We start from the raw sequence: 17,021 nt of genomic DNA, 5'->3' as shown, positions 1-17,021 counted from the left end.
TCCTGCTTGTTCACCTTTTCACTTTGCGCATCTGACTGCATAATAATTGACAATTTAAGCTGCCATGCAACACATTTTAACTAAACAATGAAGTACATGTGTTTTGTAATGATGACATACATTTGTTTGTGTACATTGTTCTACATTGGAAGGAGTGAGTTAGTGACACTCTAAAATGCACATATAAAAGGACTCATTTTTTAAGAAATGGTGCATATTGATGTACATCATTGATGTGCAGTCAATTATGAAAGTATTCAGTCCAATTCACTTTCACTATATCTCTAAAATATATAAGACAATTGAAATGCTATTATTTTCATTCCAACTTCATTTCAGGGCATTTTGATGATAAAACTGGATTTATTTATGAATATGTATACAATCGAAATAACTGAGTTTGCACAAGTAATACATTGATTAATAATGAATTAGGTATAAATTGCCACACCAGCAAACAGATTATGGATGCTATTTGAGTCTCAAATCAGAAAATATAAATTGTCACCCTGCCATCTGTTCTAAAAATGCACAGTTGGAAATATTTGAATCCTCAATAAATGCCATCTATAAAAGCATATTGTATAAAACTTCATTAATGTTTTTAAAGGTGGGTAGTACCATACAGGAGTGTGTAAATAGGCCTGTTATGTCTTCTAGTATGACATCATTTGTCTTGTTCGGCTTGTACACTATATTGTATCACTTTGTATCTATATTTATTGGGCTTACCTAGATTTAACTATCTTTTGTGAAGTAATTTTATAGAATTAAAATAAACCCCCTATGTACTCTCTCAATCACTCTTACAGGTTATATCAAGAGCTTGTCAAGGGACCTGGTGTCAACATTACTTGTAAAGACACATTAAGCACACCTTACAATAAAACTACTAAACAGAACTACTAAATACAAACTCAGTAACAGATAATAAATGTTTTAATAGTTGTTTTAAATATGATACATTTAAATATATCTCTATACATATTACCTGTAGTACACTGTTAAGCATATCATTCTGACAAAAATTCCTCATTCTTGCATTTTAAATCAATGACAATGTGCAAATTGTCAGTATTTTTAAAAATAAATTGAAATTGTCCATATTATCATTTTATGAATATTGTCCACCAGAACCTTGATTAAAATTGCTTTAACAGAAATGTTAATAAAATCAGGTCAATTAACAATTTATCCAGGCCACATACACTTTGGCCACAGCTTTCTAAGTCTGGCCATTTTATGGCTGGCTGCTACTTGTTAGGAAATGAAACAAGCCCCAAGACTGTATTGTTTCCGGCTGCCTAATTGGAAATGTTGAATCACCCCACTTCCCGATTTGTTAGCAACATTCATGGGATCCACATAAGCTCAAAAGGAATCTGGTTTAGTTGATCATAGACACAACAGTAGTTGTTGGAGCCAAAAATAGGTCCGGCAGGATTTTTTTCTTTTTATTGGTATGTCTGATCCTGTCGGAGAGCTCCCACGAACCCTTTTGGGTGATGGCACACTTGTTCAGAAATAAGGATTTTATACCAAACACTGCAGCAGAGAGTAAAATACAACAGTGTCTGTTTTTTTTATATTTAGGCTGTATTTGAAGACAAAACTTTGTTTCTAATTGATTGAAATGTTATCTGCAGCAGAAGACTATCAGCGCATTGAGTTTGGCGTTGACGAGGTGATGGATTCCAAACCTGTTGGGGTGAACGATCCTCTATACAAGGTGTCAAGCACCCTCAACCCCCAGGCTCCAGAGTTCATCCTGGGCTGCCAGCCAGTCCAGAAGGCCCAACAGACAGCTTCTCCAGCAGCTGATGTCCCTGATGGAACCCACTTCAACTCGCTGGATGGCCCTGACTCGGAGGCCTCAGGACTGGACAATCACCAGGCCTGCCAGGACATGGATGGACTCTCTGGCAGCCTGGGACAGCGAGAGAGGAAGAAGAAGAAAAAGCGACCGCCGGGGTATTACAACTACCTGGAACCATCTACTGGCAGCAACAACAGCAGCAGTGCAGCAGATGGGACGCCTGGGACAGCACTGGTGAATGGACATGCACTCGGTGGCCCACACCACAGTGCTGAAGATGTGGATGGTAAGGCATTGTCAGGGGCTGAACTTTCCTCCCCTGCACCAGTCTCCACGGCGACATCAACAGCTGCTGTGGCAGCAGCCAAGTTTGCCCCCACATCCACTGCCAATCAGAGGACTTGTGATAGCCCTGATGATTCTTCTTTGGACTTAACATGTGGAGCTGCCTCTTTATCAGATGGCAACAATGCAACTTCCTCCTCTTCATCCTCCTCTCAAAGCAGAGGGATGACAGAGGGACCGAGGACTGCAGATCAGCAGCCAGATCATTTGGCTCCACAAAGCCCCGAACTTTCAGATACTCCACACAGCCCCCGCTCCAAATCACCTCTTCCTCCTTCAGCTGCTGTGGCCACCCCCTCTGTCGCCACTTCCATTACAACTACTGAACTAGAGGGAAGGGAGCTAGCAGACAGTGGGGTGGCCAATGGGCTAACAGAGCCTGATACGCTCATCAGTGCAGATGGACACAAAGATGACTGTGAGAGTGGGGAGCAGGCTCAGCAGGTTTCCCCAGACTCCGCTGCCCAGCTGGTAGTGACAGAGCAGGCCAGTTCGCCTGCGATTCCAGCTGCACCTACTGCCAACCTCCCCAAATCTTGGGCTAGCCTCTTCCACAACTCCAAGCCTCTGCCTGGGGGGCCTCAGGCCTTTGTGGAGGTAAAGAATGTTGTTGAAGTTGTGTCTCCCTCCCTCGCTACGCCAGAGCAGCCTGAGAAAGTTGGAGAGGTCAAAGACGACCCTGTCCCCGTATCAGAGGATCCTATGGCCCCTAAACTTGCAGGTATTATATGAAGATGCTCATCTTTAAAAATAGCCCATCATACCTGTTTATGTTGTTTCCACTTAATGTTTTGCTGCAATGGGACATGTGCATTCACATCCCCTCCACTTGGTGGCAGTGTTTAGGCAATTGTACTGTTCCTACTCCTTGTATTCCTATGTGAGTGTAAGCTTTAACAGTGTAACATTTGATGTTTTAGAACAGTAGAAAAAAGTGACTATCTGATAGATAGATAGATATATCTATCTATCTGTCTGTCTGTCTGTCTGTCTATCTCTCTTCATTCACAGGCAAAGGTTATAGGCATGTTGCATTCATGTTAGAAAAATTCAAGACATTAACACTAAATGGTGGTACTACATCCAGAATAGCTGTGAGATATTAAGTCATTAGTCACATTTGTGTAACACACTTTATCTCATTACCCAGCAACATTATGAGTAGGCTGGGACCTTGTGAGCAAAGGAATGTTCTCGCTACAGCATAGGTGGATGGTTTCTTTTTCTCAAATGTTGAGAAGATTCTGTTATTATCTTGTTTAGGCATCTTCCCTTGGACAATACATGTGATATTTAAACAGGGACATACAGTATGTTGTGTTGCAAATGTATATTTCATGTTTCAAGTTGTTGGACCGTTATTTCAGGGTGCAGTTCAGATGCCATGAACTATGATAGTTCACTTTGCAATAATGAATAGCCAAACCTTCCCCTTTAGCTGTAATTTTGATAGAATTTGGACATTCAGTTGTTTAACTCCAAGAAACAGAGATACAATACCCTGTGAATACCCTGTCTCTTAACTTAAGTGAAACAGTATCATTTCAGCCAAAAGAGGAGAAAAGGATTTCTTAAAACATCTCATTGATCAGGTCAGGCAGAAAATAAACTGAGGCCAAGCTATTGTGGCTTGGCTTCATGTGGAGAAAGCTCAGTTGAAGTGAACACACAAACAAGCACAGTTTAGTGTGATTTGAGATCACTTTGGGGTTGACTTATTTAAGAACTTGCAAACAGATACAAGATGTAGTACTTTGCGATGCCAAGTCATTTTCAGATGTTCTTTCTCCGTTCAAGTTTTGTCCCCAGCAATGGGGCTGTCTCTTAAAAAGCAGTGTCCAATATTTGAGAATTGTCTATTTAGATAAACCTGATTAAGCTGCATGTATATATGTATGCATGTATTTACACATGTTGTGTTGTTGTACAGTTATCTCAGAAAGGTATGGAAACTTAACAGAGACCTAATTTGTTTCTGTCTACCAAAACACTTTGATTTAAGTCCCATTTTGAGCACAATCCTGTTGAGTCAACAGTGCACATTTTCAGCACACTGTTTCTCTTCTAAGGTACCCAGCATAAATTGGGTGTAATTTGAGATGCAAAGGTTTCATTTTAAAGTAACCATGTGTTCCTTTTTTGAGATGAAAATGTTGCTTATGAACCTGAAAACCTTGTGGCTGTTTTTTTTATCCGCAGGAAATGGTTTCCTTAGCTTGACAGCTATTAGTCAATGCCACATATTTTAAAACACTAGAACTGCTGAAATTGCATATACTGAAAAGCACCACTGGGTCATTATTGACCCTCTAGACTCTTAATTGGGTTTTTTTTCTGTGGGAGAATGGTGCAGCATACTGAGACAATTTGTCCCCACTGTTTTTAAGTACTGTGCATTTTAGTTCCCGAGATGTTTTTTTTTTTGAATGTCTTCATTTGATAGTGTTTAGTCTGCTCCAGTGTTAAGCGTCACAGAGCTTCATGTGAACTTGAAAGAGACAAACCCAGTTTGAAATACACCAGCGTGGAGTCAGAGACCAGCTGTTTGTATAGTCTGTATAACTGAGTGGGTTGATTTGAAATGGAGGGAAAATGGGCACGAACCTGCAATAAGCCCCAGCATTGCAGCAAACTTTAGCTTTTTTCTTTTTATATGTAAGCTACTTGAATACTTGCCTTGTATGGCACTGTTGGAAGATGGTCACTGGTGTGTAAAATTACAAATGGAGATCATAAGCAGATATATATAGTCATGTACTAAATAATTAATAAATCATGTACACAGTAAACAGTTGAAAAAGAGCCGCTCTCTTAAGTTCACACAGCGCTCCATGATGCTCCACTCAAGCTGGATTTCCCAAAACAGTCTGTAATATCAGTGTGCCACACCTTTCTCCTACAAGAGAAGTCATTAAAGTCTTTGTGGTTTAGTATAACCCACTGGCACTTTTGGGTTTTTTCCTTCTTGGCTCTAAAACTGCGTTACCTTAGGATATGTTTTATAACCCCGTTGCACAAAAAGTCAAGCACTGGCATGATAGAAGGGTTATAATTAACGTAGCTACATACATTTACAAAAGAGAAATGGCTTAGTTTAAAACCGTGGTGGTGGCAATGTCAAGTGAGCTCAGTAATCAGCCTGCCGGTGATTGACTGATAATGCAATGTGTTTTTGTAAAGCAATATTTGAATTATTTACATATAAGTACATGCTATGTAAATACAGGGGGAAAGATTCTTAAGCTTGAATGTACTAATGATGTATTTGTATTGTAATGTGTATTTGTCATTGGTCTTGTAGTCACAGCTACAGAGACAAACTGAATGAGTTTTCTTTTTTTTATCAGTTGTGTAAAACTATGTCCACGTTACCATGGGAGCTGTGTTTTTGAATGGCAGTCTCCCTTCCTAGGCGTGGTACAGCAAGTTCTTGCTTTTATTCAGACAGTCTCTTGTGCTGTTGTCATAAGAGGCAGGAATAGGAGAAGGAACATTTGTTTTGTGAAAATGAAAATGTACTATTTTGTGATTCAGGATTTATGTGCTATAATATTTACCTATCACATTGTTAATGACTGAATGTATGTACTCACAAAATCATACTGACTTGGCTTTGTTTGTTGGAGTTGTACAGGCCTACCTGTTTAAGAACATTGTGTTTGTTTAAATCCCCAGAACTTATCGAGAATGTGAAGTTGATACATAAACCAGTGTCTTTGCAGCCGAGAGGACTGATCAACAAGGGAAACTGGTGCTATATCAACGCTGTATCCTTTCACTCTGCTTTTTGTTGCACCTGCAACTTTAACCCTTCAACACTATTTTCACATGTACATGTTTGGCTGTGGATAGCATAACTAGCTTTTATGTTGGTGCTAAGCCAAACAGCACAAAGGATACATGCTATCAAGTCCCAGGCATGCTGGTATGTGTTTTAAAAATACTGTGCCATTGTGAAATATAGTTGTTGACACTTGCTGTTTCAGCTCTGCCTGGAAATTTCCTCAAAAGCCAGCAAAATGCCATTTTTCCTCAGCTCACAACATGTTATCAGACTAATATTTTTTTGTTGGTGTTTTATGGAGAGTTAAAACTTTGAGACATTTCCCTCCTTCAGTTTGATTGGAAAAACCAACTAAAAATACTACTACAATTCAGAAAACATTTCAATTTTATGAGCTACAAAATTACACCAGTGGTTTCATCAAATTAGAACTCATCCATTGGTATCACATTAGAAATATTAAAGCAGCTTGTTGTATAACTTTTCCTACATGCTGTTTTCCTCCCTGACTCTGATCACTCAGACCCTACAAGCCCTGATTGCATGCCCTCCCATGTATCACCTGATGAAGTCCATTCCTCTGCATAATGAAACGCAGAGACCATGTACCTCCACACCCATGCTAGACAACTTGTAAGTAGCATTTCTGCACGTTGATATCAAAATGTGTTGTGCTCAAAGATATTACCATTGTTTCTTTGTCTCTGACAGTGTAAGGCTGGTGAATGAGTTCAACAACATGCCTGTACCATCTAAAGCAAAACAGCAAGGTAAGATGTTACAGAGAATGTCCAAAGACATTTGGTATAATTTTTCGGTCAACATCACTGATATTGTATGATTTGTAACTGTGTCCACAGCTGTTGGTGATAAAGTCATGAAAGACATTCGGCCCGGTGTACCTTTTGAACCGACTTACATTTATAGACTCCTCACTCTCATCAAGTCAAGTCTCTCTGAGAAGGTAAGCTATGCTGCCTCTGGATCTAATACATACTCACTGCAAAGCAATGCATCAAGGTGTTGCGTTGTGGTTTTATTTTTATTTTTTTTAATGATCACACTCTTTGAATACACTTCCTCTGGAACATACAGTGCTTGACAGGAATGTTCTTGTTTTGTTTTGTGTTTAATACACATTTTTCAGTTCAGAACTTGTCAACTCACCTGAATAAAAGCAGTTCATGCATTAAGCATGATGAGTCATTCTTCTCAGTTTTAATGAATGAAATTACTTGAAATGCTTATCTTTTGATATTTAATGAGGCTTACGCTCATCCTGTCTCACTTGTAAACACTGTCTGTTTACCTCCAATGAAGGACATGAATGTGTATGCACATTAATTTGTGCACACTAGTGCTTTATTTAACAGTAAGGGTTTTGGTTGTCTTTTTAATTGGTGCTTCACTTGCAGGGTCGACAAGAGGATGCAGAGGAGTATCTTGGCTTCACGCTCAATGGATTGCATGAGGAGATGCTGGCATTGAAAAAACTAATCTCGCCTCAGGAAGCGAGTAAGCATCATTTTTACCACTTCCATATCAAAACCATATCACAAGACAGATAAGGTCATTACAGATATTGTTTCATTGAATTCATCTTTTGCATATCATTGCTCTTCTCTGTTCAAGTTAAAGATGAATCCCATTACTTTCTACATAATCAAACTGCACCAAAGAAGATGGAGCATCTATTGTTTGAAGTTTTTGTGCTGCTTGTTGTTGATTTTCAATGAAATATAATCTCACACACCAATGTATTATTTACTGAAGCGATAAAGATACCATTGCAACTGAACAGGTGTGACCTGACAAACCTGAAATCTAACGTTACAGCCTCAACAGCGGTGTACATAAAATATGCACTCCAAAGCTGAAATCCAAATTTTAGCTTTAACTTTTGAAGTGCTTAGGTCATTTGACTTCTAAAGTGTGTTTTCTTTCATATTTTTTTGACAGAAGCTCCCACGCCCAACGGGCCAGAGTCCCAGCCGGGTGTGGAGGAAGATGTTGCTGATAAGGAGGAAGAAGGTAGTGAGGACGAGTGGGAACAAGTTGGCCCTAGAAACAAGACTTCCATCACTCGCCAAGCTGACTTTGTCCGCACACCCATCACTGATATATTTGGTGGACACATCAGGTATGTTGACAGATCGTTGTGAAGATGTTTAAGAAATACATTTTTAATTGAAGTGAAAATAATGAGCCCTATGTTTAGGAAGGGATTTCGATGGCTGGTGGACTGTTTTTTGAGTGTTAAATTTTCTTTGAAAGATTAAAAATGCCTTCATCCTCTTGGTCATGGCTTCTGTTCCCAGTTAGTACACCAACCATGGGAGACAATTGTGTCATATTGTCATCTGTGCACCCTGTGCTGACTAAAACTTTATGACCTTTGTTCATGGTTACGTCACATATCAGTCTGCCACCAGCCATCTGCAGCTTTTGTTCAACTAGCACCACAGTCCTTCAGAATAACAGCCATCGTGGGCCAATTGTGGTCAGATGTCTCGACTGCAAGATGTGGGGTACACATTCACAACCAAAGGTCTTAACTTTGGAAAGTTAAGAACTTGTGCGGGAGTAGCCTGCCTAAATAATAATCTCTATGAGGTTCTGGTCTGGCACAGTCTTGGTCTACACCATCTATCCTTAAAGGATTTTTTCAGAAATGGTTGTGACCAGAGAGAAATGGAATACAGGAGTGTATGTTTACATGAGTGTGGTGTCTACGCCCACTGAGCTTGGCTATAACCCATGGACTTTTTTAGGCACTAGATGGAGTAATTGGTTTGTAAATCACTGTTGCAATTTGAAAATAAATTTTCACAATTAAAGTCTTGTAGCAGAAGTATTCAACCATCAGGAACAGCCAGTACATTAAATGTTTTTTTCCTTTCGAAGCTTCCCATTTATGCAATTATTGTTTTATACTCAGCAATGTAAGTTATGGAAATAAGTAATTATTTTGATATTTAAATATTTCAAACAACCTGCCCTTATGGTTGAAGGCCATCTAGGATTCTTAATGTCTTACTGGTATTTCTTGTATCTTTTAATATCTAACCGGGTGTTTTGTTTGTTTGTCAGATCGGTGGTGTATCAACAAAACTCTAAAGAGTCGGCCACTCTGCAGCCTTTCTTTACCCTGCAGCTTGACATCCAGTCAGAAAAGATCCGCACTGTCCAGGAGGCTCTAGAAACCTTGGTGGCACGAGAGTCAGTCCAGGGCTACACTTCTAAAACTAAGCAGGAGGTATGAATATAGTACACTTTCAGGCTATTTTAGTTAAAGGGATATTTCACCGCTGGAAAGATGGTATGTTCATAAAACTGGACTGTCTATGCAGTAGAAAGAAGCAAATATTTTTACGAAATTGGTGCACATGGCCAGAGAAAAGGGGCCTAACTTTTTCCTAGAGTTGCTCTGAACAGACTCCAGGTCCTCGCATGGAAGCTTCACCCAGAGTCACCCAGGTGCATACTGGGCATTCCCTGGAGAGGCAGGGTTACACGCAACAGTCCTGGAGAGAGCGCAGCTTCCCAGTATTTACTATCTCATGCAACAGTGACGTCTCCACGAGCTGGGCCATGTCTGGCAGATGGACGATGGAGGATGAATCCTGAAGGACATTCTCTACGTCGAATTGTCATCTGAAAAGAGGCAAACTGGCTGCCCACAGCTACGCTATAAGGATATCTGCAAGCAAGACCTCAAGTCCTTCAGGATCAACCATGTCACCTAGGAAGACGCTGTTCAGGACCGTCTTTAATGGCAGCAAGCACTCCGCAGTGGTCTTCTGACATACAAAACCACCTTGGCTCAACACCTAGAAGCAAAGATAATGAAGAGAAAGCAACAATAACAGGACACCACCGCATCACCAACATCATCGGTTCCGGCCTACACATGTAATGTATGCGGCCGAGTCTGCCTCTCACGGATTGGACTTCACAGCCACAGCAGACACTGCGCTAAAACTTAACTCCCAGGCACAGGACATCGATGATCTTCTGAGACTGCGATGCCGAGGAAAAGGTAGAAAACCTACAACAACCAGACTGCACTGGACCTGTTGCTCCTACAAACAGCCGGTCAGAGCTACTAACGTTACGCTCTGATAGCACCTCCGGGTAACAAACTGGGGCAGTGTATGTGCTAAGCCTCATAAAAAACACACATTGTATGTTTTCACACTGTAATGTTGCAGTGTTAGTAACAAAACAGTGTCGTTATTGCATTCTATGCTCAGACGTTCGTTTTTCCCCACTGGCTTTGGTTGTCTTTTCCGGTTTCTTTTTGGGATCCTGAAGTATATCACAAGCACTCCCTTGTGCATATGTGGTCCAAAGTTTTGGTGTAACACACAGCAACTCCACTTCAATTTCCATTGGTGAACATTTACCGCAGCAGTACCACCAGTTGTCCCTGGCACAGAGCAGCTATGCGCCACTATCATCACCAGCTGGCGGTGCTTGACTCTCTGGCCTCTTCTTTCTCCATACGCCGTAATTGCTCCGCACTGTATTCTGGCTCCTAAGTACCCCCGAATGTCTGATTCCAGCATTACACTATTAAAATCGTTTTCTTCCATATCTACAGGAACATTGCCTTCTGCCAGTGGTTGTTCTAGCCAGTTGATTTTGGAAAGGATGTTTTGATTTTGGAGCGGTGAGGAGCCGCCCCTGTCTCGATCTGACTGTCCGTGGAGGCGGGCTTACAAAAAATGCGGAAGTACAATCTGTTGTTCGAACAACAGTCCTAGAGCAAATGAATGGGGAGCTCTGGGTTCAGGCAAGGAGGAAAGTTAACCATTGTTCATTTGCATATACTACCCACATTGTAATGATACAAAGCTGGTTGAAAAGTTTCCCTTTAAGATCATTAGTTATTTTTGTGGTCTTGACTTTCAGTATGTTTTTCAGTTGTTTCAGAGTTTTTATATTTACTGTTGTGGCAGGTAATTGTGAAGAAATATTTGTAGTGCTCATAGATTTGATTTGATTTACTTTCATAGAAACCTTTTGGTTCTTGGCGTGTGCACTGATGGTTTAACATACAGATGAAGAATAATGTTGGCTACATGGTTAAAGGCATAAATCTTCACTGAATTTTCTTCATAAATATTCTAATTGTTTCCTTGGGTCTGAGTACACAAGACCTCATAACTACTGAAGAAAATACTTGTCTGAAAATGGTTCAGTGAGTGAACATTAAGCTGGAACAACTGGTGTAGGAAACATCTGCTACAGCTGTATAATGGGCATCTTTGTAACAGATAAACCTATCATTCTGGTCTTTGTCATTTTAGAGACAGCTAACTTTGGTCTACAGCCTGGTTCTTGTCTTTAGTGCTTTTAAAAGCGTAATGATTCATGATTAACTGCTTTGAAGGGATCAGCAAGCTCTTGTATTTCCAACAAATGTTACCTCTTGTTCTGTACATTTTGTTTTATTCTCTGTCCTGTTATGTTTAGAAGTGTATTGGGTCTTATCTCAGTCAGTATCTAAGTCTACAATAAACCCTTGTGTCTTAGAAAAGTAACTTTTTTTTCTCTTGGATAATATTTTATTACTATCACAGTACATTCTCATCCTGTTTGTCCTCGTTTTCAGATTGAGATCAGTCGGAGGGTGACTTTGGAAGAGCTGCCCCCCGTGCTGGTGCTCCATCTCAAGAGATTTGTTTTTGAAAAGACTGGAGGCTGCCAGAAACTTACCAAGAACATTGATTACCCCGTTGACCTGGAAATCAGCAAAGGTATGGACCCACACTCTACTGAGCACACCAAGCCTTTAACTTGACCCATGGACTCTTGGTGCACACATTATACTGTTGTTAACACTAAGTTCATAACTTTGAATTTTCACTGTTGGATAATTGTACATGTGTCTGCATGCAGCAGGCAATCATGTCAACGAAAGCTATCCTTTTTATATAATTTTCATCAAGTTGACGTCACTAAATCATGACATGCTCTATTGCAATTAAGACATGTATACAAGATTCAAATTCCTTTCATAAGAACTCTATCTTCGATGAGGGACAAAGTTGTCACGCATCAACAGACTTCTCAATTTTAGCTGTAAATAATTAATTCCATGGGTTCCAAATTAACCTCAAATGGCGGTACAATTTACACTCATGCTTCTCCAGAGAAAAGCTCATCTTTTTGATATTCAAAAAGACAGTGGCGTGTCTTAAGGGGAATGATCTATCTGCTCACTTTGGGAGTGACACATGAAAGTGAGACACAACATTACGAACTGATCGAGTCAGGTTACAAAATCATTATCATGTGTAGTTAAAGTAAGACAGCTCTAGACGTCCTTGGAGGGATCAGTTTTTACACCATTTTGTTCAAAAACTTGAAACATTGAAAATGTATTTTTTTCCTGACTCTTACTGTATATGATGTATATTACACTTAAGAGTTTTTAATGAATTTGTAAAATTCCAATAACATTTCATGTAATAATGTACTCAAATTTATGTTGTAGCTGCAGTCATTTTAACATATTTAAATTGCTGCGTTTGTATTTTGTCATTCGAGAAAAGCTTCTAAAAGATTGTGCAAACTCAGAACAAAGTCTCCAATGGACTTTCAGTCTCCCTCACTGTTTAATTGAGTAATCCACATCAGAATGAAGGCAAAATTCACTCATGTCTGTTTTTTTCTGCAGTGTAAATCTTAACAGGCCAGCAGCAGAACATGGTGCAACACTTTCTGCATTTAATTATAATTTAAGCAATGCTTTAGAACTTCTTTGTCTAATTAGTGGACTTTTCTAACCACGATTTCCTTTCAGATCTCTTGTCCTCTGGAGTGCGGAGCAAAGTTATGAAAGGCCAAAGAACTTACAGGCTCTTTGCAGGTGTGTTTGTGTTTAGTTTTTTTAATCTACTTCAGTCACATTATTACATCTGCTGCAAGGGGTTGTTATTTTGTTGTTTGTAACAAATTGTCACTGTGGGAATTGTTAATTCACCATGATGTGGCTCCTTCATCTACCAAAATAACGATGATTCCCAAGGGTACTTTAAGAATGGCTGTCCCTTTCTGTGTTGAACCTCTATACATCTGGTTGACAGTAGTCCTTTAATTTGACATCAGGAAAGACTTTGGAATCATAATAAATGATTAAAACATTTTTGGATTAAGTCTTTGTTTGGCTAAGTTTTCCAAGCAATACTTCATCCAGCTGGAGTAAAAGCCATTTGTAATTAATCAGCCTATATTTTGTATTTTCAAATGTTGAGGAAAATGTGCTAAATAAATGACAGAAATTCCAAAACTATTACTAATTATGATCAGCTGTGGTTGATTTCGATTGAGTTACATCCCTCTTTTAGTCCCATGATTGAGATCAATGAGCTTTTTAAGACTTTATGTGGAGAAGAGAAAGCAAAGGCATTACGAGCAAATGAGCAAAACCTTTTGAACTACATCATATAATGGAATTGTTTAATCAGATCTTGCATCTACTAGTTAGCCCTTGTTATCATGTGTGAAGAGACCTGTAGTCATGAGTAGAACTCTTACTAGTAGCACACCTACCAACTCTTAACAGGACAATTTACCCTCTGAACTATGTCTCATCGTAGGAAAGAAAATATTTATTTTAATTTTGTTTATAGAATCATTTAAAGAGTAAGTTTTGTCAGTAATAGTAACCATTATTTTAGCTACATTGTACAACATTGTGGGTAAACCTTCAGGCTAAACTGCTCATAGCAGTAACACTGCTGTCAGTGCGGTGCCCAGTGTTGAAGTCATGGAAGAGTAATGACTTGTAGATAAAATATCCCACATTTCTCCTAATGTCTTTTTCCCCCGTCTCTCAACTTAACCAGTTGTCTATCACCATGGGAACAGCGCAACAGGCGGTCATTACACCACGGATGTCTTCCACATTGGTCTTAACGGCTGGCTGCGCATTGATGACCAGACAGTGAAGGTCATCAACCAGTACCAGGTGGTGAAGCAGACTGCAGAGCGCACCGCCTACCTGCTGTACTACCGCCGCGTCGACTTGCTGTAGACACACACACACACACACATCCCAACATACACGCAAGAACACCCAAATATATTCACAAAGGCGCACACAAAAAACATACATGCTCAAATGCACTTGTTGACAGTACATCTACACATGACACAAACACACACCAAACTAATGAACAGGAACACTGCCCAACTTGTTCTCTTCCCTCCTGTCTCCCCGCTTTCCTGAGAACCAGCTTTTCCAACACCCTTTTCCTTGTCTCTTTTTTTCTGTTTGGAAGAAGAGAAACGAGCTGCATTCACAAAAATTTCCTTGTGACTGCTCTCTTCTCTGTGCACCACTGCTGTTTTTTTTTTTTTTTTTTTTTTTTGTTTTGTTTTTGGGGTCGTTTTTTTCGTTTACTTTTAAAGCAGCAAGGAAGGACTGTTGAATAGACGGAGGTGGAGTTGGGGTTACAGGTTAGGACCCGAGACTCACCTCTTGCTGAGCCTACAGCTCGGCTCAGATAGCAAACAGTGGACTCAAACAGAGGAAGAACTATCTACCACAGGCTGCAAGCTGACTGCTGGGGTAATTTCTCTTGTTTGAATTACCTTTTTAAGGAAAGGACCCAGAAATATCAGTGTTTGCCTTTTAGTAAAGGAACTGTTAATGCCTAATGAATTTGCAGCAGTTTAAAAGCGTATTTGAATTTGCCCTAGTGCATTGAAAAGGCCCAGCACCAGCATTCTCATGAGTCTCTCCTCCCAAGGCCAGATCGTCGTCTTCTCTGCCACCAACACCAACAACTCCTCCTCCTCTACTTCCTCACTTTTATGATGCTTTTAAATCTAGGTACAACTTGAGCCAACAAAAACAGTAAAGAAAAGTTAGGTGGTACATTGAATGGGAACTGAACAGCTTCCTTGTTTGAGAGATCCTTGTTATGGTATCTGGGTTTAGATTTAGATAGACTATCTAAAAAAAATATTAATGCGCTTTAGAATTTAATAACAAATAAGCTTCTGTGCACAAAGTATAAACTGACCGATGATTACAATATGACAGGCAAATGCATATTTTGCAAATATTTAGATTAAAATGTAAAAAAAAACAAAAAAAAACAAAAGGGGGGGAAAAAGCAAAAAATAGAAAATCTAGCTGAGTGAAAACTTGTTTGGGTCCTGAAGGACCGCGCTAGTTTTTAAACTCAGTTCTTGCACTGGAGAGATGGCAACCAATCAAGACGGATTCCACTGCAAAACCTGCCCTTGTTTACTTTGAACATTCTATCCATCTCCTTCTCTATCCATTCTTTGTTTTGTTTTTTTTTGTTTTTTTTTGTCTTGTCTAAAGGTTCCACCTGTGTATAGGTGGCTTATCTGTGTAGTTTTGAGCCACACCACCCCTTTTACCCCCATCTCAGCAGAAAGTGGGGGCTGCCTTAGGTTCAATGTGTTATGTTTTTCCACTCAGTGTACAAGTCTAACCCTAATCAGGCGCCAACAGCAAGTATAATGTCTGAAGAGTTAGGGGAATGTACCTGACACCTATGTATTTACTCTTTTGTGGCTCAGCATTTCCTCCTAGTCGAGGAAAACTGTGAGGGGAAGTGGGACTACATCTGTGGTAAGCTCTGCATAAAGACCCCGGACATATGCACAAAAGGAGATAGTGTTTGCTTTTGTCGAAGATATTGATTTTTGGATCATTCATTGATTGTGATGATTTTTGTTGGAGTTACTAAAACGATGTTAGGTTTGTGTTTTTGTTTAATTTTTTTTTGTCATTGATCATTTATTGGATGTCCCCATGCTCTCGCTCCCTTCAGAAAAACATGCTTGCATTTGAATTGGTGTTTGAAAATAAATTACACAGGCTAAAGCACAACAATGAATAAAATTTAACTAGTTCTTTGCTTGATATTTATTTCCATTTTGTCATTTCCTATTTTCATTTTTTTTTCTCGCTCAAGACCCATTTCATTCCAACCACCAGTGTCAGAATCTCAGTATTAACACTTAACAAAATGTAATCTGTTCAAGTATTTCTACATGATTTCAGCTTGTGTACTTTGACTTTTATCCACAAAAATCCTCCTTTGTCTCATACAGATTTCACTTTCTCACACATAGTTGTCCATCAATTAAAACAAGGTATACAAGTGAGACGTTGGTTGTTGTCCCACATTTTCCTGCTTCGTATCAAAGAGATGGTGCAGTGTAAAAACATTCTCCTGTATTTTGACAGCACACAAGCATTTAACGTAATTTAACATGTCCCTTACAGTACTTTATTGTAAGTTCAAGACTGATTAGGTTCAGTCTTTCAATATGAAATAAAATTTAAGTCAGATTTTTACCAAATTTCACTTTAGATTTGAATTATTTTTAGCTTCTATGTGATATAACATTATGTATAACATTACATTATGTGTAACATTATCGATTTACTTTTTCTTGTGGGTTTCAAAGTCAGAAACCTTTCCCAGATAAACCAAAGGACATTATAAAGGCCCTACTGCCTTTCCTTTTGAATATATATTCAAACTTAATTTTGACTTCTCCATCCGAGGTCTTTAGACAAGTCAATACATCTTATCATCTATCATACATGACTTTAATGATAGTTGAGTTGTGCTGCTGGCTTTGTAGTCATTTCTGCACTAATTGTGACATTTGTTGATTTGCATTTTCTTTCCCCTTTTGAAGAATGTTTGCGAGTTGGGACTTTGAACGGACACCTTGAGCTTTCTGTTGTATAGTTTTATCTCAGTCTCTCATGGCTGGTCAGGAAATGTGCTGGTGAAATGCTTCAATAATGTCTCTTCAGTATGTGCTCCTAACACTATTGTCTGCTGGGAATTGTTGGGATATTGACCTAAAAACAAAATCTATACTGTCTTTTAATTTTAAGCCTCCAGCATTCTATTTTGTTAATTGTTCAAATAAAGGATTGTGCAAAAAGCAGTTTGCTAATGAAGTGTAGTCAGAGGACTACTTGGCTTTCAAACAGTGAATACTGAAAACATCCAGTTAGACTGGCCTACAGAACAATGTGCACAATAAACCAAAACAACAAAACGA

The 17,021-nt window shown here is 39.3% G+C and overlaps 1 protein-coding gene across 7 annotated transcripts in view; it reads left to right on the top strand.

Annotated features, from left to right (window-relative positions):
* Positions 1 to 17,021, top strand: part of usp10 (ubiquitin specific peptidase 10) — a 26,090-nt gene extending 9,069 nt beyond the window's left edge. For 3 of the 7 annotated variants that reach the window (XM_044207118.1, XM_044207092.1, XM_044207066.1), the window contains 11 exons: positions 1,647 to 2,882; positions 5,837 to 5,928; positions 6,469 to 6,578; positions 6,657 to 6,715; positions 6,806 to 6,909; positions 7,361 to 7,460; positions 7,905 to 8,085; positions 9,036 to 9,201; positions 11,563 to 11,707; positions 12,757 to 12,822; positions 13,802 to 15,858. In XM_044207118.1, the coding sequence (XP_044063053.1) occupies positions 1,688 to 2,882; positions 5,837 to 5,928; positions 6,469 to 6,578; positions 6,657 to 6,715; positions 6,806 to 6,909; positions 7,361 to 7,460; positions 7,905 to 8,085; positions 9,036 to 9,201; positions 11,563 to 11,707; positions 12,757 to 12,822; positions 13,802 to 13,989 (2,406 nt within the window). In that variant the 5' untranslated portion in view covers positions 1,647 to 1,687 and the 3' untranslated portion in view covers positions 13,990 to 15,858. Of the gene's footprint in view, positions 1 to 1,646; positions 2,883 to 5,836; positions 5,929 to 6,468; positions 6,579 to 6,656; positions 6,716 to 6,805; positions 6,910 to 7,360; positions 7,461 to 7,904; positions 8,086 to 9,035; positions 9,202 to 10,548; positions 11,541 to 11,562; positions 11,708 to 12,756; positions 12,823 to 13,801 lie in introns of those variants that run through there. The other 4 variants (XM_044207100.1, XM_044207076.1, XM_044207084.1 and 1 more) reach the window with 3 other exon arrangements.

The sequence above is a fragment of the Siniperca chuatsi genome, linkage group LG1 (genome assembly GCF_020085105.1).
Source record: "Siniperca chuatsi isolate FFG_IHB_CAS linkage group LG1, ASM2008510v1, whole genome shotgun sequence".
NCBI classification, from domain to species: Eukaryota; Metazoa; Chordata; class Actinopteri; order Centrarchiformes; family Sinipercidae; genus Siniperca; species Siniperca chuatsi.
Note: the sequence above shows the minus strand (reverse complement) of the source record. Positions and strands in the feature narration are given on the sequence as shown.